The following is a 26,458-nucleotide window of genomic DNA, read 5'->3' as shown; positions in this document are numbered from 1 at the left end:
AGGCCACATCTCTAGCGTCCAGCAGAGCCGTGGGGGCCTTATCTTTGAGTCTGGGCCTCTGGGGGTGCCCGCCAGCTGCCCTCATGGAGGGCCTGGGCTGTGTGGACAAGGGGAGGGCCAGTAGGCCAGGCCCCAGAAGGGAAACGGGGCCACCTCACCCCAGTCTCTGGGGCCCTAAGCACAAGGCAGGGACTGGGCTGGAGCCGAATCCAGCACGCGGCCTGGCTGGCTGAGGACTCGCGGCTCTCCAGTGCCAGGAAGACGAGCACAGGGACTAGAAAAGAACACGTGTGTAACATGCCCTGTGCTGGATGCTGAGGCCGGAGGCGGAGCCAGGGTGCGCTCAGGACGGGGGCTGCAGGTGTGACTGGAGAGGCCCTGCAAAACTCAGAAAAGGCCTGGCTTCCTCTTTCCTCACTGCAGCCAGAGCCAGGGCCAGGCGGTCACCCTTGCCCGCCTGGAAGCTCCATCTGCTAAGGCAGAGCTCGGTTCAGGGCCCCCCCGCCACCACCTCGAGGAAGCTGGTCCTGTTCTTCCCCAGGGCCTCGTACTCACGTCATCGTATAAAGAGCCGCTGATGTCGGCCCCGTAGATCGGGGAGACAAAGGTGAGGTTCTTCCAGTATTTGCGTTCAAGGTCATCAAAGTCCTGGTGTCGCGGGGTACAGTACCTGGCGAACAAACGCCCCAAAACCAGCTCAGGGTGGGGCCTGGGTGCCACACAGCCCACCCTCAGCCACCAGGAACCCAGGGCACCGACAGAGGCAGGAGAGGCTCTGCTTAAAACTGCCCATTGCCCCCGCCCAGGGTACCACGTAACCTGCTCGAGTGTGGGAGACAGCATTTCCACAGGTGAGCAAGTGGTACAAACCCACGCAGCCTCCTCAGCTATCCTGGCCCCAGGCACCCACATCAGAACACAAGCTAGGGGGAGTGGGCACAGGACAGAGGCCCCAGGTGACTCTTGTCATCCCTCTGTGGCAAAGACTGAGCTCAGATGACACACTGGGGGCTGGGAAAGTCAGGCAACCAGGACAGACCAGGCCCCGCCCTGGCGCCAGAGCCACAAAGCATGTGGACCTCAGAGAGCAACAGGGTGGGGGCCACAGACAGGGAAGAGGGCACAGCAACGGGATGGGCCCGCACAGCACAGAGGGTGCATGGCTGTGCCTGTGGAACCAGGGACCCACACTTGGAACACTGCCAGTACACGAAGGTGCCATGTGTACCCACGCATGTGCCCATGGGTGTGCCCACATGGGTGTCCCTGACAGGTATGTTTATGAGCCTGTGTGTGCCCGTGTCCAGTAAACATGCCCACGTATACCCATGTGTGTGCCTGTGTATGAATGCACGTGTGCCCATGTGTACTGTGTACACCTGTGTATAAACATGTGCCCATGTGTACTATGTGTGCCTGTGTATGGATGCACGTGTGCCCATGTGTACCTTTGTCCACACGTACCCTCATGTGTGCTTGTGCCTGTGCCCTCGTGTGTACCTGTCTGTGCCATGTGTGCCTGTGCCCTCGTGTGTACCTGTGTCTGTGCCATGTGTGCCTGTGCCCTCGTGTGTACCTGTGTCTGTGCCATGTGTGCCTGTGCTCTCGTGTGTACCTGTCTGTGCCATGTGTGCCTGTGCCCTCGTGTGTACCTGTGTCTGTGCCATGTGTGCCTGTGCCCTCGTGTGTACCTGTGTCTGTGCCATGTGTGCCTGTGCCCTCGTGTGTACCTGTCTGTGCCATGTGTGCCTGTGCCCTCGTGTGTACCTGTGTCTGTGCCATGTGTGCCTGTGCCCTCGTGTGTACCTGTGTCTGTGCCATGTGTGCCTGTGCTCTCGTGTACCTGTCTGTGCCATGTGTGCCTGTGCCCTCGTGTGTACCTGTCTGTGCCATGTGTGCCTGTGCTCTCGTGTACCTGTCTGTGCCATGTGTGCCTGTGCTCTCGTGTGTACCTGTCTGTGCCATGTGTGCCTGTGCCCTCGTGTGTACCTGTCTGTGCCATGTGTGCCTGTGCCCTCGTGTGTATCTGTGTCTGTGCCATGTGTGCCTGTGCCCTCGTGTGTACCTGTGTCTGTGCCATGTGTGCCTGTGCCCTCGTGTGTACCTGTCTGTGCCATGTGTGCCTGTGCTCTCGTGTGTACCTGTGTCTGTGCCATGTGTGCCTGTGCCCTCGTGTGTACCTGTGTCTGTGCCATGTGTGCCTGTGCCCTCGTGTGTACCTGTCTGTGCCATGTGTGCCTGTGCCCTCGTGTGTACCTGTGTCTGTGCCATGTGTGCCTGTGCTCTCGTGTACCTGTCTGTGCCATGTGTGCCTGTGCTCTCGTGTGTACCTGTGTCTGTGCCATGTGTGCCTGTGCTCTCGTGTACCTGTCTGTGCCATGTGTGCCTGTGCCCTCGTGTGTACCTGTCTGTGCCATGTGTGCCTGTGCTCTCGTGTACCTGTCTGTGCCATGTGTGCCTGTGCTCTCGTGTGTACCTGTCTGTGCCATGTGTGCCTGTGCCCTCGTGTGTACCTGTCTGTGCCATGTGTGCCTGTGCCCTCGTGTGTACCTGTGTCTGTGCCATGTGTGCCTGTGCCCTCGTGTGTACCTGTGTCTGTGCCATGTGTGCCTGTGCCCTCGTGTGTACCTGTCTGTGCCATGTGTGCCTGTGCTCTCGTGTGTACCTGTGTCTGTGCCATGTGTGCCTGTGCCCTCGTGTGTACCTGTGTCTGTGCCATGTGTGCCTGTGCCCTCGTGTGTACCTGTCTGTGCCATGTGTGCCTGTGCTCTCGTGTGTACCTGTGTCTGTGCCATGTGTGCCTGTGCCCTCGTGTGTACCTGTGTCTGTGCCATGTGTGCCTGTGCCCTCGTGTGTACCTGTCTGTGCCATGTGTGCCTGTGCTCTCGTGTGTACCTGTGTCTGTGCCATGTGTGCCTGTGCTCTCGTGTGTGCCTGTCTGTGCCATGTGTGCCTGTGCCCTCGTGTGTACCTGTGTCTGTGCCATGTGTGCCTGTGCCCTCGTGTGTACCTGTCTGTGCCATGTGTGCCTGTGCCCTCGTGTGTACCTGTCTGTGCCATGTGTGCCTGTGCTCTCGTGTGTACCTGTGTCTGTGCCATGTGTGCCTGTGCCCTCGTGTGTACCTGTCTGTGCCATGTGTGCCTGTGCCCTCGTGTGTACCTGTGTCTGTGCCATGTGTGCCTGTGCTCTCGTGTGTGCCTGTGCCAGCCAGGAAGCCCTTTCTGAGGAGGGCCCAGCCGTCCAGGCATCACAGGAGGGTGGGGAGAAGGTGCTCTGGGGCTGGGGACTGGGGTGCCGCCCGTTGTGTGTTGGGAAGCCCTGGGAAGCTGAGGTGAGGCGGGGTGGATCAGCCCAGGCTGGGAGAGGGTCCAGATCCACCCTTGGTTCAGGGGTTGCTGCCGCCCATGCTGGGCACATGGAGCAGGCCAGCCGTACTGTGGGGGCTTCGTGTGCCACGCCTTCTCTGCCCCCAGGGCCTCCACCAGCAGGTGTGCTCGGGGACCGGGGTCCGGCCGCCCGCCTGCCCCGCGTACTTCTCGCTGTTGGCCAGGCGGCGGTACTCGCCCACCGTCATGGCCTTCTCTGCCCCCAGGGCCTCCACCAGCAGGTGTGCTCGGGGAGCAGGGTCCGGCCGCCCGCCTGCCCCGCGTACTTCTCGCTGTTGGCCAGGCGGCGGTACTCGCCCACCGTCATGGCCTTCTTCTGGATGTTGTACTGTGTGAAGAGGCCCGACTGGCCCGTCACCACCTGCTGGATGGGGGCGGGGATCACCACGTCGTCTATGTCGTCGTACGTCTGCCGAGGCTTCCACTCCTTCGGGGGGATGATCTGCAAGACCAGGACGCGAGTCGGTGGCACCCTCGGAGCCTCAGGGCGAGGCCAGAGAGCTGACTGCGACGCCGGCTCCCCGGGACCAGCACCCCCCAGATCTGCACCTCGGGACACCCCCCTCTGTTGCCTTATCAAACTCCCTGGGAGACTCTGTAGCCAACAAGGGCCTCATCTCCCAGGACTGGAAGCTGGGCACAGCCCCCACGGCACCAGGGCCGACCTTGACACGCGTGTGCAGGATTAGACTCAGCAACATGGGGGACGGGGCACGTGTGTGTTCTGGATCTGGAGGCTCACAGACTCACATTTTGAGGCATGTGTGGTTGTTGTTGCTGAGATAGGGTCTTGCTACGCCACCCAGCCTGGAGTGCACTGGCACAATCACAGCTCACTGCAGCCTCCAACTCCCACCTCAGCCTCCCAAGTAGCTGGGACCACAGACTTGCACCACCACGCCCAGCTCATTATTTTTTATTCTCTGTAGAGATGGAGTCTCGTTTTGTTGCATAGGCTGGTCTCAAACTCCGGGCCTCAAGTGATCCTCCCATCTCAGCCTCCCAATGTGCTGGGCAAGGCATTTTTAAAACGGGACTCTTCCCACTTGGTCCCAAGCGTTGCAGCCCACCGTGCCCTCTAGCAGCAGGAAATGAGAACTGCGCCCACCAGGGGCCACAAGCACCTGGACACCAGGGGCTGGAGCCAAGATTCACTCTAGTGGCTCCACTTGGCCGAGACCACTATGGGGCAACCCAACTTCTAGGAACTAGGAAATGCTGGGAAATATATCCGACCCCACAGGCCTCCCACACTGCCTGGAGCAGGCCAACAGGAAGCGTGGGGAGGGTGACGGCGCCACATGGGACAGGCAGGGTCAGGGGCTGTGGGGCAGGACAGGAGCTGTGCTGAGCTGGGCACTGTGCAGTGTGCTGGGGCTCAGAACACACATCCCCTAGGCGGGAGGAACAGTGAAGTTCCCATCTGACCACTGAAGAAACTGAGGCACACAGCAATCCACAACACAGCCCAGGGCACCACTGGGGTGGGCAGGCAGACCTTGGCCCAGGACCTCTAGCCTAGCAGCCACATGGAATTCCAGCACCCCAGGGAAGCCCTGGGCCACCTTGGACACTGAGACATGCAGAGAAAACAGCAGAGGACAAGGACCAGCACCCGTCAGGTGCCCCATCCAGGAGCTGAGGGACCAGGGCTATCGGGGGCACACATCTCGCCCTGGGCTCCCAGCCGCATCCCCAGCCTGGTCTCCCTCCTCTGGTGGGGGTGAGTCTCTGGGCCGACAATCCCAGATTCCAGTCAGCCAGTGGGCACCAGAGGCCTTCGAGGCACCAGGCACCCTTCTGTGCAGGCACTCCCAGCTGCTCTGGGCGGCCACACTCAGTCCTAGGGTGGGGTCTGCAGGCCCCACATCTTCTTCCAAGGTCACCCAGGCCACCCAACTGCATGGGGAGAAAGAACTAACCCCCCTGCTCCAGCTCATCTGCCAGGAACCTGGAAAGCTGCCCCTCCGCACTCAGGGCCCCCAAAGGAAGAGCTCCACGTTGAGGCCCACGTCGCTGGCAGCTTCCAGAATGGCTGAAATCCATTTACTGTCCCCAGGGACCTAGCAATCACATCAGCGAAGAGACTGTTTTGCTTGGCAATGAAAACACTTATCCTCCAGGTGCTTGTTAACGACGGGAAGGTGCGGCCTCCGCGGCCGGTATGCGCGGGCCTCTTTGGCAAAAACAGTAACAGCTGCAGCCGCAGCAAGCAGGTGGCTCTCAACTGAGGGGGGGTCCTGTCCCCCAGGGGGACACCTGGCTATGTCTGGGGACACCTGTGGCTGTCACGACTGAGGGTGCTCCTGGTAGGAAGTAGGTGGAGGCCAGGGATGCTGCTTGGCCCCTGCAGTGCCTGGATGGCCCCGCCCCAGAGAACCACCCGGCCCAGGTGTGCAGTGCCAAGCGAGGGGAACCAGAGTCAAACCAAGGTGAGTCAGGTCCCAAGGAAAGGACAGTCCAGGCTCACGCCGGCTCTTTCTGGAGACTCCCCACCCTTCCATGTCCACTGTGGCCACAGCGCAATAGGTGCCTGGGGCTGCTGTCGCTGGCACAGGCCATGAGATGGCAGGGTGCTGGAGCAGCGGCCAGGATGCCCTTCTCTTCGATTTCAAGGGGGCAGCTGAAGAATCAGTGAGATGCCAAGACGTTCAGGAGTGGAAAGGCAAGAAATAGAAACAAAAGGGCCTGAGTCCCAGGCACGAGATGCTCCTGCCCAGAACGGAGCTGGGTGGCGAGAGGCTCCACGGGCCGCCTCCCTCTCAGGAAGCCCCCGTCTGCTTCTACAGGAGACCCACCAACCCAGCCCGGCTCCACATCCAGGCCAAGGCTGCTGGCCGAGAGGAAACCATGAACTGGCCCCTTCACTGCCATGACAGGAAACGCGTCCATCACCCTAAGCTGCGAAATGAACAGAGCACTTCGCTCCGGGTTTCCCCGCTCGAAAGACAGCCTTGGGCGACTTTGTTCATCCGTCCCCTCCTCGGCAAGCACTGTGTAGTAAAGACATCTGGGAGCCACATGGGAGGCTCCAAATACCCCCACGGCGTCTGTGCTGCACGCACGGAGCCACACTCTAGGTGCCACGCCCCAGGCAGGTGCTGACAGGCGGCGTGAACAAGGGCCACTTCCAGCTGGGCTCAAACCCGAAGGCTCTGGGAAAATCCTGCAGGGCGTTAAGAGGACAGAAGCGACAGCCCACATTCCTGCCAAGACGCGGATCCAGGAGGAGGGCTCCAGGTGGAAACGTTGAGAAGGCAGTGAGAGCCGCTCACAGTGATCCCACTGCCACACGTGGGCCTTCCAGGCCTGGGGTGGTCCCCAAAAGTCCCTCACGCAGGGCTCCTGGGGGGCCAGCTTCAGCCGGGGCCAGGAGGATGACAGGCCACAGAACGGTAAGAGGCAGATGCCAGCGAGCAGTACAACTGAGGGTGGCCAGGGCCTCCCCTGCTGGTGCCCTCCTGGGAGGCAGCTGGAAGGGGGCACCAGAAGCTCTCACCCCTCCTAACAGGACCCCAGACAGGGCCTCCTGGGGCTCCTCTCACCCCAGTGCCTCCCGAGTGGCTGGGGACACCCGGCTGTGGAGGCCCCAGCAACGCGGGGTGGGGGCTCCCAGCAGCCAGGGGCACCGCGAGCTCCAGCCCCTACCCAGCTCCATGTGTCTACAGATCTCTGCTGCGGAAAGTGGGATGTGAAACCAAAACAGTTTGGAAGGAACCAGGAAACCCTCCAGCCCCAACCCCACACAGGCAGACGGGCATGAACACACATACACAAAGGGTGGTAAAGGCGGGGAGAGCAGGGTGAGAGGGGGACCCTGACACCCACACAGCTCGCTCTGAACCCGCAAGGGCCTGTGCTCCTGCTCTAAAGAGGCTGGCTGCTCCAGCCAAGGACCCCCTATTTGGAAGATGCAGGGCTGGCCAGGGCCAAACCAGATGCTTCCCTGAGCCCGTCTGTCCCCACAGAGCTGCACAAGGGGGTGTGCGCGTGCTACACATGGGTGCCAACGTGACTCTGCAGCTGCCAAGCTCTCTGGGCTGTGTGAGAGCCGCCTCCCCCCTTTCCATCTCCCGTGTGCACACACACACACATGCACAGACACACACACACGCACAGACATGCACACACATGCACATAAACACACACGCACACATGCACACAGACACACATACATATCTCTCCACAGCACGGGCCCCAGGCAGCCCCTACTGCCCAGCCCCCTCCATGGGTTTGAAAAAGGATCCTCCGCATGTGTCCCAGGAAAATCGGCACTAGGAGGAGGCCACTGGAGGGAGGCCACTGGAGGGGCGTGGGAAGGAACACGCAGAACACAAGGCAGGGAAACCACACTCCCCACATCGGCCTCCCTAAGACCCTGGCACTGAGAATCTCAAGGGGGAACTGGCCTGGGGGCGGGGGTGGCGAGGAAGCCTGAAGCAGCAACTTCAGGGCTGAAAGAGGTGGCAGCAAAGGTGTCAGCAAGTGAGGGGGGAGCGGAGGTGCTGGCGTGGGAGACAACAGTCCAGCCAGGAGCCGAGGCCGTGCCCAAGACTGCCATGTGGAGGACAGAGGGAGCTGCAGAAGCCAGGGCCACAGAGCCTGGTGGGCGGTGAGGGATGAGAAAAAAGTGATGGCGTGGGTCTTTAAAGGTGCCCCAGGAAAGAGTTCAGGGCAGTCTGAGATGCTGACTTCCCACAACTTCCTGACATCAGGACGCCGTGGATCCAAACCCAGAAAGAGCCGCTGCACCCTGGGAAACGCGGAAGTAGGTCAAGGGCAGGAGACAGAGGCGAACGGATGAAGGGAAGCCATGTCCGTCCCACCCGCCCTACAGGCGCCAGGGAGAAGAGGAGGAGGACCTGGCCCCTTCCTGGGATGGCGGCCTGCAGCCTGGTGGGCCAGGGAGGATGGTTTAAGATCAGACAGGAGAACCGAAGGCTTTTAAAGAGAGGACTGAAGCCAGGCCGGCAGCAGCCAGCACAGTTCCGCCCCTGACACAGATGTGCTGCCATTCCCACATTGTCATGCTGTGTCACAAACAAACAGCAAGCTTGGTGATGCACACCTGTGGTCCCAGCTAGTCGGGAGCAGAGGCTAGAGGATCGCTTGAGCCCAGGAGGTCGAGGCTGCAGCGAGCCATGATCACACCACTGCGCCCCAGCCTGGGCAACAGAGCCAGACCTCCTCTCAAAACAGAAAACACATCTACCTTGGCCGGAAAAAGACGGCGTCAGACGGCTTCCCCACTCTGAGGCTGGGAGACGAAGACCTAACAATGCAAGTTTGGTGCTGAAAGATCACTAGGAGAGAGGCGGATGCTAATGACAAAATCCACCAGAGCCAGGGACGCAGGGGAGGAGGGCAGGGCGGGGAGGGCCAGGAGTGCAGGCAGCCTGGGGTCAGCACACTGCGGCCCTCGGGCCAAATCCAGCCCCTTCTTGCTTCTGTATAAGTGTTTAAGAAGGCTTTTTTCTTTTATTTTTTATTCACTTTTAAGTGGTTGGGGGAAAAGAAAAACTACTACTTGAGAACACGTGAAAACAGTATGAGTTTGCACTCTAGGGTTCAGGAATAAAGTTTTATTGACACGGGGCTGCGCACTTTCACTTACACGCTGTCTGGCTGCCCTGCTGGCTCGCAGAGCCCAGGCGCTCAGCCTCTGGCAGTGTGTAGAGAGCACCTGCCGAGCCCCGGCCTCGCTGAGGAAGAGCAGTGAGCGTCACACAGCAGGCAGCTGGAAGAACCCAAATGCAAAGGTGATTCAGCTTCCAGACGAGAGGTGAGCGCTGCCCGAACAGGCTCACACCAGAACAGACTCACGGAAGCGCCCACCTTCGGGAACCGCAAAGCGTTCAGAAGAGCAGCACAGACTTTTCAGTTCGTTTTGTTCTGGAGACGGGATCTTGCTCTGTCCTCCAGGCTGGAGTGCGGTGGCGCAATCTCAGCTCACTGCAGCCTCTATCTCCCTGGCTCAAGTGATCCTCCCACCTCAGCCTCCCAAGTAGCTGGGACCACAGGCATGCACCACCACCACAGCTGGCTCATTTTTTGTATTTTTTGTAGAGATGGGATCTTACTGTGTTGCCCACGTTGGTCTCAAACTCCTGGCCTCAAGCGGTCCTCCCGCCTCAGCCTCCCAAAATGCTGGGATTACAGGCCTGAGCCACCGTGCCCAGCCGAGCAGCACAGTACTGTAGATACTTAGCACGTGGGGTTTGGGGGTCTCTGTCTGTATTCACACACACAAACACACATGCACAAAATGCCGGGAGAGAGACAGAAGACCCGGTGACAGTGCTACATCCAGGGAGAAGGTGGGGGCTGGTCGGGACATGGAGGAGACACTGGTCGCTCTCGGCCTGCACTGCTGCACTGGGCAAAGTTTCCTGACCCAGCCACTACTGTCTCAAAAACATTGTCTTTGATTTGGTTTGATTTGGTTTTTGAGACAGGGTCTTGCTCTGCTGCCCGGGCAGGAGTGCAGTAGCATGATCTTAGCTCCCTGCAGCCTCTAATTCCTGGGCTCAAGCAATCCTCCTGCCTCAGCCTCCCACGTAGCTGAGACCACAGGCATGCAACACCACACCCAAATAAAAAATAACTGTTTGACTAGGAAAATAAGGACTCCTCAGGCACTAAGCACCCCTGGAAGGCTTCCTAGATTCCTGCCATCCCTCAGTGACACATCAGCTCCCAGCAGGAACGCCCTGGTGGCCGCTGCCCACTGGACTTCACTGCAGTGTGGCTGTGTGTCCTCACCACCCCCTGCCAGCTCCCTGGAGCCTGGGCCTGCACCAGTCACTTCTCAGGTCCAGTGCCTAGAACGGTGCCTGGCATACTGTCAGAGCACCATCAATAGGTGCGTGTCTGCAAGCTGAGTGGCCCCAAAACAGTCCATGTGCATGGGCCTCGCCTGTGGGGCTGGCTGGGCTGGGACCCGGGAAGTCTGCAGCCCCGAGGCGCAGGCTGTGGAGGGCCATGCTGGGGCCAGGATGTCACCCACCTTGGCCAGGCCCGCCCGGTGGGCCCCCTGCGATTCTATGTAGGCCACGTATTTGTTGAAGTCCTTAAATTCTTCCATGGTTGGACGAAACGTCATGATTTTGCAGCTGGGGTTCTGGGCGCCGTGGTCCTCAGACCCCATGGCTGCAGCTGTGCAGGAACCACACCTGTGGAGGAAAACGAGAGAGGTAAGCCAGCGGTGCCGCCACGCCCGGCCCTCAGAGTCCCTCTAAAAATACCGCAGCTGCCAGGAGGACAAAGGCAGCCAGGCCCTCGCAGCTGAGCAGGGGCAGGAGAGAAAACCAGGAGCACCCCATCTCTCTGCTGAGCACAAAGGGCCCGAGGGCTGCAGCTCACAAGAATCGGAGGCGTCCTAGTTTCTGAGGCCAAGATGATACCGGGAGCAAGTGCGCTAATTTTAAACGGGGCCGCGCAAGAACGGCTTTCTTATCAGGGACGCCCCAGGTGTGCCGGCGTCCACTGCAGATCGCTCTCTCTGCTCTGAGCCAGATCGCACGACAGGCAGAGGCACCTGCAGGTTTTCAGAAGCAAGGGAGGCCACGGGCGAGGGTCACATGCTCAAGGGCAGGGGAACCCACACCTCGGGGCAGGCCTGTGGGTCACAGGGGACTGGACTGGCTGCTGGCAGTGGAACTCAGGCCCCCGCAGGAACCCTGACCCAGAACAGGAGGCCAGGTCGGGACAGCTCATTTCCCACCATCACAGCTGCCCAGAGTCACGTGGACCATAAAGCAGCCGGCAGGCCAAACAGAACAGGGGATTGAGGCCGAGTCTCCTGGCCAAGTGATTCACCGCCGGCAACCACCTGGAAATGTTGGGATCACACTGTCCTATCCACGGGGACTGCAGGAGCTGGCGGGAGCTGGTAGGAACTGGTGGGAATTGGTAGGAACTGGCAGAAGCTGGCAGGAACTGGTAGGAGCTGTAGGAACTGCTAGCTCAGCCCCACCGGGAAGAGGCTTCGATCACAGACTCTGGGGAAGGGTCCTCCTTGGCAGGTTAGTCTCCAAATGCGAGGCAGAATCCCTCTAGGATTTGGAAATAATAAGTAGGACCCAAGTGCGTACAAATCCAAAAACTTAGAGAAAACTTAACAAAATCCACCTCCCCACCCCAAGCACAGCAGGGAGCCACCAGTCAGTCCCTGGAGCTGGGCTCCTGGCCACTAAGGCACAGCCACCCGCTTCCAGAGGCGCTCCCCGCTGTGAGCACTAGAGGGCAGCACGTACCCAGGAATCCGTGCAGGGTGGTTTGGCGGCCCCAGCTGGGCTTGCATGGGTGTCCAGAACCTCCATCCGGGCGGAAGCAAACCCAGGGCACCCCCAGCCTCCCCCCGCTGCCCTGGGTCCACCCTGCACCCTGCCTGCAGCACACAGGGCTGATACCCAGCACTGTGCCCCAGCCGGGCTGCTGCTGAGAGACCCAAAGGGTTGACAAAACCCCGCAGCTCCAAGTTCCTGTCCTGGCTGAGGCCCCGCCCGCCACCAAGCCGGTGACTGCACAGGAGGCCCTGAGTGTACAGTGGGCAGCACGTGGCCCAATCACAGAAGCTGCCTGTGCCCTGACCAGCCGGGCCTCCTAGGCCACCACACTGTCCCAGTAGTCCCCTCGCCCGCAGCCAAGGCCCAGACCTAATCCTCCCCGCAACTGCGCCAGCCCCACAGGCCCGGCAGTCCCCCGCACGCCGCACCTGCCCTCCTGCTCTCACCCAGACGAGGCCATGCAGCGTCCACCCAGGCCTGCTTGTTCCAGACAGTGGAGTGTGGCAACAGACAAGACTGTCCCCAGGGAGCCACCGGCTCAGAGGGAGCAGAGGCCGTGGCTGGACCACTGTGGGACCCTCGGTGCCAGCCTTCGTTGGGTACTGGTGAGGACGGGCATGGGAGAGGAGGGAGGACGGGGTAGCAGGACACCATTCCCTCGGGCCCACCACTGGTCCCCAGCCCTCAGAGGCCGGGCAGAAGGCCTGAGGCCATCCCTGGATCTGCCACAGACGGTGCCCAGATGGGCTGGTGGCCACAGTGGTCCCCACATCAGCACTTACTGGGTCCCTGACTCTGCTCTGTGCGTCACAGGTGGTGACACAGTCGACTGAGCTTACGAGCAGGGCATGGAGGCCCACAAGGGGTGGTCGTGGGCCTAGGCCACACGGGAGGTAGGCAGCCGGGCTGCATGTGACGTCAGGGCACTGCCGTGACCGCATGAGTCTCCCCTTGCGCTCTGGCACCTGGTGAAGCGCTGGGCCCATCTGCTCCCAGCAGCTCTCGTCCCTGGCTGCCTCTCTGCAGGCAGATCACCCATGGCCTCTTCCTGCCCGCAGTGACCCGCTGCAAAGGCCATCAGCTCCCAGGAAGCTCTCAAGCAGGAGTCCTGTTGGGGGCCGGTCCACCCACCCCTGCAGGCTCTGACCTCCAGGTCATCAAAGCCCACCTGCCCCACAGGCCTGGCCACAGGGTGGCCTGTGCAGTGCAGAGCCTACAACACTCCCGTGTCCTCCCCACACCAGTTCCACCCAGGAAGGACAGGGCCTGGGGCAGGGCTGGGTGGCCCAAGGGATGTCTCAAAAAATAGATAGATAAATAATAAAGTGGGGGCTCCCCACACCTCGCAGGGTTGAGGGCTCATCTGAAAAGCTTGTGGCCACAGCTGCCGGCAGCACACACTGCAATGTTGGGTGACAAATGCCTGTGGCAGGTTCCGCATCAAAACCCACGCTGGGGGGACCCAGAGAGCCCTTCCATCTGGAGCCACTCCCTGAAAGGTGCTCAGGCACGCCACCCACCGACGCCCCTACGGGCAGTTGTGCCCACTTTTTAAAAAATGATCACTGTTTTTTGAGGCAGTGTCTGGCTCTGCTGCCTAGGCTGGAGCGCAGTGGCGCAGTCACGGTTCACTGCAGCCTCCACCTTCTGGGCTCAAGCAACCCTCCTGCCTCAGCCTCCCAAGCAGCTGGGATCACAGGTGTGTGCCAGCACACCTGGCTGATGTTTGTACTTTTTGTAGAGACAGGGTCTTGCCATGTTGCCAGCCTGCTAATAAACTCCTGGTCTGAAGTGATCCTCCCACCTTGGCCTCCCAAAGTGTTGGGATTACAGGCATGAGCCACCGTGCTGGCGATCTGTGCCTTTTTGGGACGACATTGCTTAGGAGGTAAATTACTAAAATGGTTGACAATCCCCACGCTCCGTAACCTTGACGCACGCGCAACACAGCTCGACAGTGAAGAGCGGCTGTACTGAAACGCGGCCTTGTGGCCGACCTTCCACATCACCAGGAACAAGCAGACAAGTGGCGCACGACGGCTTGGGGCTCAGACACCCTGGAAGGGCTGGAGGAGCTGCCTGCAAACAGCGACACACTCGAGACGGGGCCACACCAAGGAGGGGGGCTCTCAACTCACAGCCAAAGACAAGCGACCCAATAAAAATGCACCAAGGCTGGTGGGCACGGTGGCTCATGCCTGTAATCCCAGCACTTCGGGAGGCCGAGGCAGGCAGATCATTTGAGGCCAGGAGTTTGACACCAGCAAGGGCAAGATAGTGAAGCTCCGTCTCTATAAAAAATACAAAAATTAGCCAGGTATGGTGGTCTGCACCTGTAATCCCAGCTCGGGAGGCTGAGGCAGGAGAATTGCAGGAGGCAGAGGTTGCAGTGAGCAGAGATCACACCACTATACTCCAACCTCCCAGCCTGGGCAACAGGAGTGAAGCCCTGTCTCAAAAACAAACAAACAAAAAAACGGGCCACGGACTGGGGTAGACAGCTCTCCAAAGCAGATGAACAGGCAACGCGCACAGGAGAAGGTGCCCAGCGGCACTCAGTACCAGGAAAATGCACCTGAGAGCCACGATGAGCCACCACCCCACACCCACCAGGATGGGAGAATCAGAACGGCAGATGGTCACGGTGTGGGCGGGGATGCGGAGAAACCGGGGCCCTGGAACACAGGCAGGCAGGAGGGTGATGCGGGCAGCTGCTCTGCAGGGCGGCCTGGAGGTTCCTGGAAACACCGCACATCAATCCCACTTGACCCAGCCATCCCACTCCCAGGGATCTGCCCCAGAAGAATGAAAGCATCCGTCCATGCGGGACCTCGTACGCCACGTTCCCCAGCAGCACAATTCACAACAGCCCTTAAAAGGGGAAAGAACCCACGTGTCACCGGCGGAAGAATGCATCAACACAACACGTCCACACTTGCAGTGGAGTAGGACGCAGCCATAAACAGGAATGGGGCTCTGACACAGGCTCCTCCATGTGGGTAAACCTTGAGGACATCTCAGTGAGAGAGGCCAGGCACAGAAGGCCATGTACGACCCCCCAGAGTACAGGCCTTCTCTGTGGGGAAATGAACATGTTCTCCAACTGACTGAGGGCCAGGCATGGGGCTCACACCTGTAATCCCAGCACTCAGGGAGGCTGAGGCAGGAGGACTGCTCGAGGTCAGGATTTCGAGGCTGCAGTGAGCTGTGACTGTGCCACTGTACTCCAGCCCCTGGGCGACAGAGCAGACCCTGTTTCTAAAAAGTAAAGGAATAAAAATAAAAACAAACTGTGATGACACTTGCACAGGTTTTGAATAAACTAAACACTGTGGGACTGAACACTTCCAATGAGCGTGCAGATTATATCTAGTAAAGCACTTCGCAAAAAAAAAAAAATTAAAAAGAAGGCCAAGCGCAGTGGCTCACGCCTGTAATCCCAACACTTTGGGAAGCCGAGGCAGGTGGGTCACCGGAGTACAGAGTTCGAGACCAGCCTGGCCAATATGGTGAAACCCTGTCTCTACTAAAAATACAAAATGAGTCAGGTGTGGTGGCGGGCACTGTAATCCCAGCTACTCGGGAGGCTGAGGCAGGAGAGTTGTTTGAATTTGGGTGGAGTTGCAGTGAGCCGAGATCACGCCATTGCACTCTAGCTGAGGTGATGAGAAACTCCATCTCAAAAAAAATTAAAGAGAGAGTGAAGAAAGCGAGGAAGGAAGGATGGAAAAAAGAAAAATAATGTTCTCCTGCACTTACAAAGAAGAGAGAACAGCAGTGCTCTCCTCAGCTCAAAGAGGCCAAGGAGACATCCGCAGCCACGCGGCACACACGGCAGCCTCACGCGAGGCCTTTTGGCCTGGCACAGGCGGGAGGCATGGGAAACAGCCAGGCGTGAAGTGGTGGTGGGTCTCCAGCGTCGCAGGGTGACACATCCTTCTGGTGATGTGGGGAGAGCACCACGCCGCCTGCTCTGCGTATTTAGCAGTCCTGGCACAAACACACACACGGAGAGACACCAGGCAACCGCGCCAGTGTCTGCCTCTGCCGGCCTCTGCCCGGTGGCACCCTGCACCTGCCGGCCACTCACAGTGCTGCTGCACCCTTCCTTGGAGACCCCTTTCTCCGTCTCCTGCTCACAGGGCGCTGGGTCTCAGGGTGCAGTGAAGGCCCCAGCTGGGCCAAAGGAAGCCTCGGCTGCCCCATGGTGTGACCTGGCTGCAGCCGGGCCAGCATAGATCCCAACAACTGGGGCCCTCGAACCCTGCTCCCGCTACCCTGCCCTATCCTTGTAGAAGATTCTAGCTGATAGCTAATGGTGCATAAACGGGGTGGCAGTCAGCTCCTATGGACACCAGGGCAGCGGGAGGGACGGATTTTATTCTCAGCTATTGTTTGAATTTCTCTCAGTACCCTGCTAGCAAATTTCACAAAAGCGGTAATGCTCATGATACAGACCCAATTTCAAAACCACCAGACGGCCTTGGGTGCACTGCGCTGGCCCGACTCTCCAGCATGGCCCAGCCCTGGGCAGCTCGCGGCCAGCCTGCCGGCCTCTGGAAGCCACCTGGTCCCCGGAACCCTCCACCGAGCAAATGTGCAGGCCCCACCACTGCCTGGCAGAGTTTCGGTTCTGGGACGAAACAGGCCCAATCTGGACGCTGACTAATGGCGTTAGAGGAGTGAGCAAGAGCTTCAGAGACAAGCGAAGACAGGGGCAGCAGCACACGCCTGCGACCCCAGTGCTCTGGGAGGCTGAAGCGGGAGGATCACTTGAGCCCGGGAGTTTCAGGCCACAGTGAGCCGTGACCGCAGCATTGCACTCCAGCCTGGGCGACAGAGCCAGATCATCTCAAAAAACTTTCAAGGCCGGGCACGGTGGCTCACACCTGTAATCCCAGCACTTTGGCAGGCCAACGCCAAAGGATCACTTGAGGTCAAGGAGTTGGAGACCAGCCTTATATAACATGGTAAAACCCCATCTCTATTAAAAACACAAAAATTAGCAGGGTGTGGTGGCGGGTGCCTGTAATCCCAGCTACTTGGGAGGCTGAGGCGGGACAATGGCTTGAACCCGGGAGGCGGAGGTGAAGAAAAGAAACAGAAAAGAGACAGACAAATGAAGCTGGTTGGGTCAGAGAGGGCTAGATGGCAGAGGGCCTGCGTCTGGAACCGACTGTGAAACATGCAGGGGGCGGGTCCTGGGAGGTCCAGGGCAAGAGGAAGGTCCAGGCAGAGGGAAGGACCCAGCAACGCCAGGGAAGAGCTAAGGCCCGAGAGGCAGGGCAGCAGGGAGCATGGAGGTGGTGGCAGGGTCAAGGCTAGACGGGGTGGGCCCTGGGGCTGCGCTGGAAGGAGCCTGCCCTTCCTGTGGGGTTGGAGGGGAAGCCGACAGGGTGGTTTACACAAGGAGACACGATCCACCTGAAATTTCTAGAAAGCTCGCTCTGGCTGTGGGCAGCAGACTGCAGACAGGGCTGGCTTCCAGGGCACGCAGCCCCCGTGGGTACCCCAGCCCTGCTCAGTTAAACATGCAGTTTAAGGCCCAGCTGGTCCCATCTGAAGAGCCTTCGTGGTTTTAGCACGGGGAGCCTGTGGCTTCATTTTACGTAGGATCCACGGATCCCACAGCTGCTCCTGGCTGGGGGACCAGAGAGGAAGCTGGGGACCAGGGCACACTGGGCTTAGCAGTCCTCTCGCCCCAGCCTCCCACAGTGCTAGGATTATGGGCGTGGGCCACCACGCCTGGCCCTGGGTTTCTCCCTAATGGGAAGTGGGGACTCAGGACAGACTGGTGTTCCCTGGCCCTCAGCGTAGCATGGAAGGCCCTCACGCAGCGTAGCTCTCAAAATCCATAGTAACAGGCCAGGCGCATTGGCTCATGCCTGAAATCCCTGCACTTTGGGAGGCCAAGGAGGGCAGATCACGAGGTCAGGAATTTGAGACCACCCTGACCAACATGGTGAAACCCCGTCTCTACTAAAAATACAAAAATTAGTTGGGCGTGGTGGCGCCTGTAATTTCAGGTACTCGGGAGGTGAGGCAGGAGCATCGCTTGAACCCGGGAGGCAGGGGTTGCAGTGAACCAACGTTGCAGTGACACGCCAGCCTGGGCGACATCGAGAGACTTCGTCTCAAAAAAAAAAAAAAAAATCTCTTAACAATAAAAAAAGGTCCCTTTCTCCTCCTACTCATTTTGAGGCCCAAGAGCAAGCTTTTGATTAAACTACAAACAATGGATTACATGCTTCAAATGGGTGACTTGTATGGTTTGTAAATTACATCTCAATAAAGCCTTTTTTTTTAAGGCAGTGGTGTGTTAGGGGACACATGTGTTGGGCCAGGCCTATCTCCTCAGCCCTCCTGCGGTGACCGTGCTCCCAGCCCAACAGGTGCCACGTGGGACCGGAAGCTGCATCTAATGGGTGGTCCCACCCTGGTGGTCCTGCACGGCTCCTCTGCAACCCAGGAAAGGAACGAGCAGGGTCAGGCCAGACACTGGTAACAAGAGGGGACCCTTCCAGCCGGGTTAAACAGGGCCACATGCTCCAGCATGGGCTGCTCTCCTGGTGGCTGACATGCCTGGCTCAGGGACATCCTCCCGGACTGCCACCCTAACCCTGCAGTCTTCAGATGCAGGGCCTTGGCAGGGGCCTTCGGGTGGGGACAGTCTGGCTGACCCAATCAGGCCTCCACCACACCTGCACTGGTACTGCTGGGGCGGGGCTGGCGTCTTGTCCACATGTTCCCAGGCCCCACAACTGGCCATGTCCCTAGGATCCAAGGACTCTCCTTGACCCAGAGTCTACTCTGGAATGGAAGAACCTGGGAGTGGGGCAGGATGCAGGGGTGTTGGCTCAAGGGCCACCCAAGAAATGGCCAGGTGACAACTTTCAGCCGCCACCTGATGGTGGCCACACCAAAACTGATGACAAAGAATCAGTTTAGAAATGAGAAGGCCGGAGGCGGGGCTCACGCCCATCACCTCAGCACTGTGGGAGGCCGACGTGCGTGATCACCTGTGGTTGGGAGTTCAGGACCGGCCTGGGCAACATAGCGAGACCCCATCTCTACAAAAAATTTTAAAATCCCTCAGGCATGCTTGCGTACAGCTGTAGTTCCAATTACTCAGAGGCTGAGGTAGGAGGATCCCTTGAGCCCAAGAGATCGAGGCTGCAGTGAGCCCAGATAGCACCACTGCACTCCAGCCTGGGACAGAGTGAGACCCTGTCTCAACACAAAAAAAACAAAAACAAAAACAAAAAGACACCATGGCTCAAGCCTGTAATCCCAGCAGTTTGGGAGGCTGAGGCAGGCAGATCGCCTGGGGTCGGGAGTTCGGGACCAGCCTGACCAACATGGAGAAATCCTGTCTCTACTAAAAATACAAAAAGTAGCTGGGTGTGGTGGCTCATGCCTGTAATCCCAGCTACTTAGGAGGCTGAGGCAGGAGAATCACTTGAACCTGAGAGGCGGAGGTTGCGGTGAACTGAGATCACGCCACTGCACTCCAGCCTGGGTGACAAGAGCAAAACTCTGTCTCAAAATAAATAAAAAAATAAATTTTTCAAAAACAGAGTGCATTGTTTTTGAAAAGTATCAGGGGCTCTGTGAGTAGGAAGTGTGGGGGTTCCCTTGGGTGCTGGCCCTCTTGCCCCACCTGTCTCGGGAAGGCTGGCCAGCAGATGAAGCCCCACACTGTCTCAGTGAGTCCCAGCCAGTTCCCGTCCCGAGAGGGCTGGCCGTCAGGTGAAGCCCCATGCCATCCTAGTGAGTCCCAGCCAGCCCCTGTCCTGGGCCACCGCAGTGAGTCCCAGATGGCCTCTGGCCCCTGTACTGCCATCTCTCTGGGTTCCCACTGCCAAACCACAGTTCCCAGCAGGGACCAAGGACAGAGGAGCCCTGAGCCAGATGGCCCAGGAGGAGCCCACGACGCAGCCAGGCTTCCAAGTGAAACCTGGCCACAGAGACAGTGTAAGAATGCCCCACTGCCCCAGCCCCGGGCACAGGGCCTGGCACCACATCACATCCCACAAGCAGCTCCAAATGCCTCCACTGGCAAGACCAGGGTTCACTTGTCTCTGGTCTGATCTACATAACGAACCCTCAGGCAGGAAAGAAAACAACCTGGTACCAGAATGTTCTCTGCTTCGTCCTACTCCAGAGAGCACCAGCGCGCGCCAGGTTCCCTCAGCTCAGGGCCCTTCCTCCACCTCTACAGCCACGGCACAGTCTCTTCCAGCCTCTCTCTGAGGCTTGCCCTCCTGCCTCTTCTCATGAGGACCTGCTGAGGACATCGGGCTCCCCTGAGCATCTAGGGTGATCTCCCAGCTCAACGTCCTTCACTCAGTCCCACCCGCAAAAAGTCCCTTTTGTCGGCTGGGCGCGGTGGCTCAAGCCTGTAATCCCAGCACTTTGGGAGGCCAAGGCGGGTGGATCACGAGGTCAAGAGATCGAGACCATCCTGGTCAACATGGTGAAACCCCGTCTCTACTAAAAATACAAAAAATTAGCTGGGCATGGTGGCGCGTGCCTGTAATCCCAGCTACTCAGGAGGCTGAGGCAGGAGAATTACCTGAACCCAGGAGGTGGAGGTTGCGGTGAGCCGAGATCGCGCCATCGCACTCCAGCCTGGGTAACGAGAGCGAAACTCAGTCTCAAAAAAAAAAGTCCCTTTTGTCATTTAAGGTACTATATTCACAGGTCCCAGGGATTAAGATGTGGACATCTATGGGGACCATTATTCAGTCCCCCACGACTGCCACGTGAAAAACACACCATGCAAAGAAATAAGCACACCTTGTACCCATAAAAACTATAAATTAAAACTTTAAAAAAAAGCACCAACCCCCATGTCCCTCCAAGCCCTCCCACCCAGAGAGCACTCCTGCCCAGCGTGCCTTGGGGAGGCTGAGCACCTCTGCCCGCGCTCACTCAGGCGGGAGCACGATTTCCGGGGAGGCTGAGCACCTCTGCCTGTGTTCACTCAGATGGGAGCACAGTTTCCGGGGAGGCTGAGCACCTCTGCTCACGCTCACTCAGGCGGGAGCACATTTTCCGGGGAGGCTGGGCACCTCTGCCTGCGCTCACTCAGACGGGAGCACGGTTTCCGGGGAGGCTGGGCACCTCTGCCTGCGCTCACTCAGACGGGAGCACCGTTTCCGGGGAGGCTGAGCACCTCCGCCTGCGCTCACTCAGGTGGGAGCACGGTTTCCGGGGAGGCTGGGCACCTCCGCCTGCGCTCACTCAGACGGGAGCACGGTTTCCGGGGAGGCTGAGCACCTCTGCCTGCGCTCACTCAGACGGGAGCACGGTTTCCGGGGAGGCTGAGCACCTCTGCCTGCGCTCACTCAGACGGGAGCACGGTTTCCGGGGAGGCTGAGCACCTCTGCCTGCGCTCACTCAGGCGGGAGCACGCTTTCCGGGGAGGCTGAGCACCTCTGCTCACGCTCACTCAGGCGGGAGCACGCTTTCCGGGGAGGCTGGGCACCTCTGCCTGTGCTCACTCAGACGGGAGCACGGTTTCCGGGGAGGCTGGGCACCTCTGCCTGAGCTCACTCAGGTGGGAGCACAGTTTCCGGGGAGGCTGGGCACCTCTGCCTGCGCTCACTCAGATGGGAGCACGGTTTCCGGGGAGGCTGGGCACCTCTGCCTGCGCTCACTCAGACGGGAGCACGCTTTCGGGGAGGCTGGGCACCTCTGCCTGCGCTCACTCAGGCAGGAGCACATTTTCCGGGGAGGCTGAGCACCTCTGCCTGCGCTCACTCAGGTGGGAGCACGCTTTCCGGGGAGGCTGGGCACTTCTGCTCACGCTCACTCAGGCAGGAGCACATTTTCCGGGGAGGCTGAGCACCTCTGCCTGCGCTCACTCAGGTGGGAGCACGCTTTCGGGGAGGCTGGGCACCTCTGCCTGCGCTCACTCAGGCAGGAGCACATTTTCCGGGGAGGCTGAGCACCTCTGCCTGCGCTCACTCAGGTAGGAGCACGCTTTCCGGGGAGGCTGGGCACCTCTGCTCACGCTCACTCAGGCAGGAGCACATTTTCCGGGGAGGCTGGGCACCTCTGCCTGTGCTCACTCAGACGGGAGCACGGTTTCCGGGGGGGCTGGGCACCTCTGCCTGCGCTCACTCAGGTGGGAGCACGCTTTCAGGGAGGCTGGGCACCTCTGCTCACGCTCACTCAGGCAGGAGCACATTTTCCGGGGAGGCTGAACACCTCTGCCTGCGCTCACTCAGACCGGAGCATGGTTTCCGGAAAATCAGACGCTGGAGTGAACTCTCCCAACCCGGCGCCCTGCAACACCAATACATGGAGACAGAGCTCCAGGAGGTGGAGCAGGAACAGCCATGTGGTCCCAGAGCTAACTCCCGGACCGTCTGTGGGGGCAGCCAGCAGCCTCAGCAAGGCAATTGGAAGCGGGCTCCAGTTGCTGGCACCCCCAGCATCCTCAGCTTGCCTCCTCCTGAGGCCTGGGCTTCGAAAGGCAGGATTGCCAGGTCATGAGGTTTGCAGCTTGTTACTTCTTCAGACACTCAGGCCTAAGTGTGGTGAGACAAGCAGGCAGACCAGCCTCAAGACAAAGCCACAACATGTGAGCCACGAGGAGTGAGCCACACCTGAGCACGGTGGCCCTTGGGCAGAGGTCCTGTGCCCTATGACCTGCATGCCCAGGACAGGCATGAGACCCAGAGCTCCCGGGGCCCGCCACTAATCCCCAGGAGATGAGGAACCAGTGCCGCACTCTCAGAGGGAACACAGTACCCACCCATGCCAAATGAATGAGCCATGGAACAAAACCCTCACAAAGAACATGGCCCAAGTCACCACCTCTGGTGACTCAACTCTGTCCATAAAACCAGGGCTTGATCCAAGCTCAATGCCCAGTCCTTCCACCCAAGGACCCCCAAACTGCAGAGGAGAAAACAAATGGGCGATCACACCTCCTCCCTGCTTGGGGGCCTATGGAAAGCAGATAGAGGCAAATGAAACACGTGCCAAGTCTCTTAAATTAAAAACCCGTGCCTGGCTTGCACTCTACTCTTTCTCTTTGGCATTTATTTTAGTGATTTTGATTTTGTGAAACAGGGTCTTGCTGTATGGCCTGGGCCGGAGTGCAGTGGCGCAGTCACAGCTCTGCAGCCTAAACTCCGGTGTGCAGTGGCGCAGTCACAGCTCTGTAGCCTAAACTCCGGAGTGCAGTGGCGCAGTCACAGCTCTGCAGCCTAAACTCCGGAGTGCAGTGGCACAGTCACAGCTCTGCAGCCTAAACTCCGGAGTGCAGTGGCGCAGTCACAGCTCTGCAGCCTAAACTCTGGTGTGCAGTGGCGCAGTCACGGCTCTGCAACCTGGAACTCCAGGCTCAAGCCATCCTCCCGCCCTACAGGGACGTGCCACCATCCTCCCGCCCTACAGGGACGTGCCACCATCCTCCCGCCCTACAGGGGCGTGCCACCACACCCAGGTCACTTTTCTGTTTGTTTTGTAGAGACCAGGTCTCACCATGTTCCCCAAGCTGGTCTTGAACTTCTGGGCTCAAGCAATCAAGGCCACCTGCCTGGGCCTCCCAAAGTGCTGGGATCACAGTCCTGAGCTGCCATGCCCAGGCTTCCATTTGTTTTAGTGAAAAGAAAACAACAAAAGCTGCCCTCCTGGTCCTGACACTCCCCAAAACAGCCCATGACATCAGAGCGGCCCCACCCCAAGGGCTGAAGGACACAGGGCTGCCCGGGGTGAAGCCGGCGTGTTTTCTTTGCTTTTGTTTTTTCTGTTTGCTTTTGAGACAGTTACACTCTCTCGCCCAGGTGGAGTGAGGTGGTGCAATCTCAGCTCATTGCAACCTCCACCCCCAGCTTCAAGTGATTCTCCTGCCTCAGCGTCCCGAGTAACTGGAATTATAGGGCACACGCCACCACATCCAGTTATTTTGGTATTTTTAGTAGAGATGGGGTTTCACCATGTTGGCCAGGCTGGTCTCAAACTCCTGACCTCAGGTGATCCACCTGCCTTGGCCTCCCAAAGCGCTGGGATTACAGGCATGAACCACCACACCCGGCCAGTCAGGGGTGTTTTCTAGCGGCCCCCACCTGACACTATCCATGCACATAGATAGAAAGCGAGGTGTTCAAAGTGTGCTTGTTTACAGTGCAGGAAAAGTCACGAGGCCTGAACAAGGAAACCTGGCGTTCTACTTGGGAGGAAGAAATCATTATGATTTAAAACTTCAATAAGCCAAGCAACAGCTCCAGGGTGGGAATGGAGAAAGTGGGGACGATTCCGAGAGACGTTTCAAAATCAGAGGCAGCCCTCGTGCACTGCTGGTGGGCGTGTCGAACGGTGCAGCTGCCCTGGAAACAGGCGGGCGACTCCTGAGAATGCTGAGCAGAAAATACCACAGGACCTGCGATTCCACACCCAGGCATCAACCCAGGGAAATGAAACGCATTCCACGCCAACACCTGTACACCGCAGCACGGTCCCAACAGCCAGAGGAGACCACGGGAACGCGACTCAACCACGAAAAGGAGCCAGGCTCTGATGCAGGCCCCGGCATGGATGAACCCTGAGCGTGTCACGCAGGCCCCGGCGTGGATGAACCCTGAGCGTGTCACGCAGGCCCCGGCGTGGATGAACCCTGAGCGTGTCACGCAGGCCCCGGCGTGGATGAACCGAGTGTGTCACGCAGGCCGCGGCGTGGATGAACCCTGAGCGTGTCACGCAGGCCCCGGTGTGGATGAACCCTGAGCGTGTCACGCAGGCCCCGGCGTGGATGAACCCTGAGCGTGTCACGCAGGCCCCGGCGTGGATGAACCCTGAGCGTGTCACGCAGGCCCCGGCGTGGATGAACCCTGAGCGTGTCACGCATGCCCCGGCGTGGATGAACCCTGAGCGTGTCACGCAGGCCCCTGTGTGGATGAACCCTGAGCGTGTCACGCAGGCCCCTGTGTGGATGAACCCTGAGCGTGTCACGCAGGCCCCGGCGTGGATGAACCCTGAGCGTGTCACGCAGGCCCCTGTGTGGATGAACCCTGAGCGTGTCACGCAGGCCCCGGCGTGGATGAACCCTGAGCGTGTCACGCAGGCCCCTGTGTGGATGAACCCTGAGCGTGTCACGCAGGCCCCTGTGTGGATGAACCCTGAGCGTGTCACGCAGGCCCCGGCGTGGATGAACCCTGAGCGTGTCACACAGGCCCCGGCGTGGATGAACCCTGAGCGTGTCACGCAGGTCCCGGCGTGGATGAACCCTGAGCGTGTCACGCAGGCCCCGGCGTGGATGAACCCTGAGTGTGTCACGCAGGCCCCGGTGTGGATGAACCATGAGTGTGTCACGCAGGCCCCGGCGTGGATGAACCCTGAGCATGTCACGCAGGCCCCGGTGTGGATGAACCCTGAACACGGCGCGCTCAGTGAGAGACATCAGGCACAAAAGGCCACACAGTCTGCTATCCCATTTCCATGAGCTGTCCAGGCCAGGCCAGGCTGCAGTGGCAGGAAGGGGATGTCTGGTTTAGGGTGTGGGAGCGGGATGGGGAGCAAGTGCTGATGGGGACAGAGCTTCTGCTGGGACAATGAGACGCTCTGCAATTAGCGTGATGCCAACAATTTCCAAATTATAGCCTTTAAAGGGTGAATTTCATCTCAATAAAAGTCATATTTTACGAAGTGAAGGCCGCCTATCTGGGGCCCTGCCAAACCACAGCCAGCCTCCACGGTGTGCCCCGAGGTCCTCCTCGGAAGCAGGCGCCCAGGTCCCTCGCTCCTGTCTCCGTGCTCTCCCTGAGTACTTTCTAGCACCTCCTGGTCACTGCACTTGGCACCTTCGGATATAAAGTGGGTTTATCAAGGGCTATGTGGTGAACTGCAGCAGGATGAGGTGACTCGTGCCCATGACCCCAGCACGCTGGGAGCCCGAGGTGGGAGGGTCACTTGAGGCCAGGAACTTGAGACCAGCCTGGGCAACATAGCAGAGACCCTATCTCTACAAAAACATTTTTAAAATTAGCCAGGTATGGTGGTGCACGCCTGTAGTACCAGCTACTCAGGAGGCTGAGGCGGGAGGATCACTTGAGCCCAGGAGGTGGAGGATGCAGTGAGCTGTGACTGCACTCCAGCCTGGGACACAGAGCAAGACCCTATCTCAGAAAAAAAATAAAGCTAACTGACAGAGCAAGTGGCTTACTTGGCTTGTGTTACATTAATTTTGGTACAAAGAAAATGGCTGAGTTGCCGGGCGCAGTGTAATCCCAGCACTTTGGGAGGCCAAGGCGGGTGGATCACGAGGTCAAGAAATCGAGACCATCCTGGTCAACATGGTGAAACCCCATCTCTACTAAAAATACAAAAAATTAGCTGGGTATGGTGGCGCGTGCCTGTAATCCCAGCTACTCAGGAGGCTGAGGCAGGAGAATTGCCTGAACCCAGGAGGCGGAGGTTGCGGTGAGCCGAGATCGCCATTGCACTCCAGCCTGGGTAACAAGAGCGAAACTCCGTCTCAAAAAAAAAAAAAGAAAACGGCTGAGTTTTAGAAAATTGACTGTCAAAGTGTAAAATCGAGATTTTAGGAGGCACAGACAGAGCTGCCAATTTCCAAAGCAAGTCACCAAGGGACTTGTCCATCCTGCCCAGACGGCAGTAAGTTAACCTGGACGAGGGAGGTGCATGGTTATCCACACAGGCCCAGAGAGGAAATACCTACAGATGCACAGGCCACGCCCTCCGCTCCAGCTATTCCCGCCTCCCACCGGGAGGAGCCGGCAGCCAGAGACAATGCACAGGTGAGTGGACAC

The 26,458-nt window shown here is 59.0% G+C and overlaps 1 protein-coding gene across 13 annotated transcripts in view; it reads right to left on the bottom strand.

The window, feature by feature from the left end:
- Positions 1–26,458, bottom strand: part of KDM4B (lysine demethylase 4B) — a 181,158-nt gene that overhangs the window by 104,661 nt on the left and 50,039 nt on the right. For 6 of the 13 annotated variants that reach the window (XM_054249399.2, XM_054249400.2, XM_078361602.1 and 3 more), the window contains 3 exons: positions 10,394–10,559; positions 3,654–3,829; positions 556–670 (listed from right to left, as the gene is read on the bottom strand). In XM_054249399.2, the coding sequence (XP_054105374.2) occupies positions 556–670; positions 3,654–3,829; positions 10,394–10,534 (432 nt within the window). In that variant the 5' untranslated portion in view covers positions 10,535–10,559. Of the gene's footprint in view, positions 1–555; positions 671–3,534; positions 3,830–9,001; positions 9,125–9,222; positions 9,311–10,393; positions 10,560–26,458 lie in introns of all 13 variants that reach the window. The other 7 variants (XM_054249397.2, XM_054249398.2, XM_078361604.1 and 4 more) reach the window with 4 other exon arrangements.

Source organism: Callithrix jacchus, chromosome 22 (genome assembly GCF_049354715.1).
Source record: "Callithrix jacchus isolate 240 chromosome 22, calJac240_pri, whole genome shotgun sequence".
In the NCBI taxonomy this organism is placed as follows: domain Eukaryota; kingdom Metazoa; phylum Chordata; class Mammalia; order Primates; family Cebidae; genus Callithrix; species Callithrix jacchus.
This window is presented reverse-complemented; position numbering and strand designations above follow the sequence as displayed.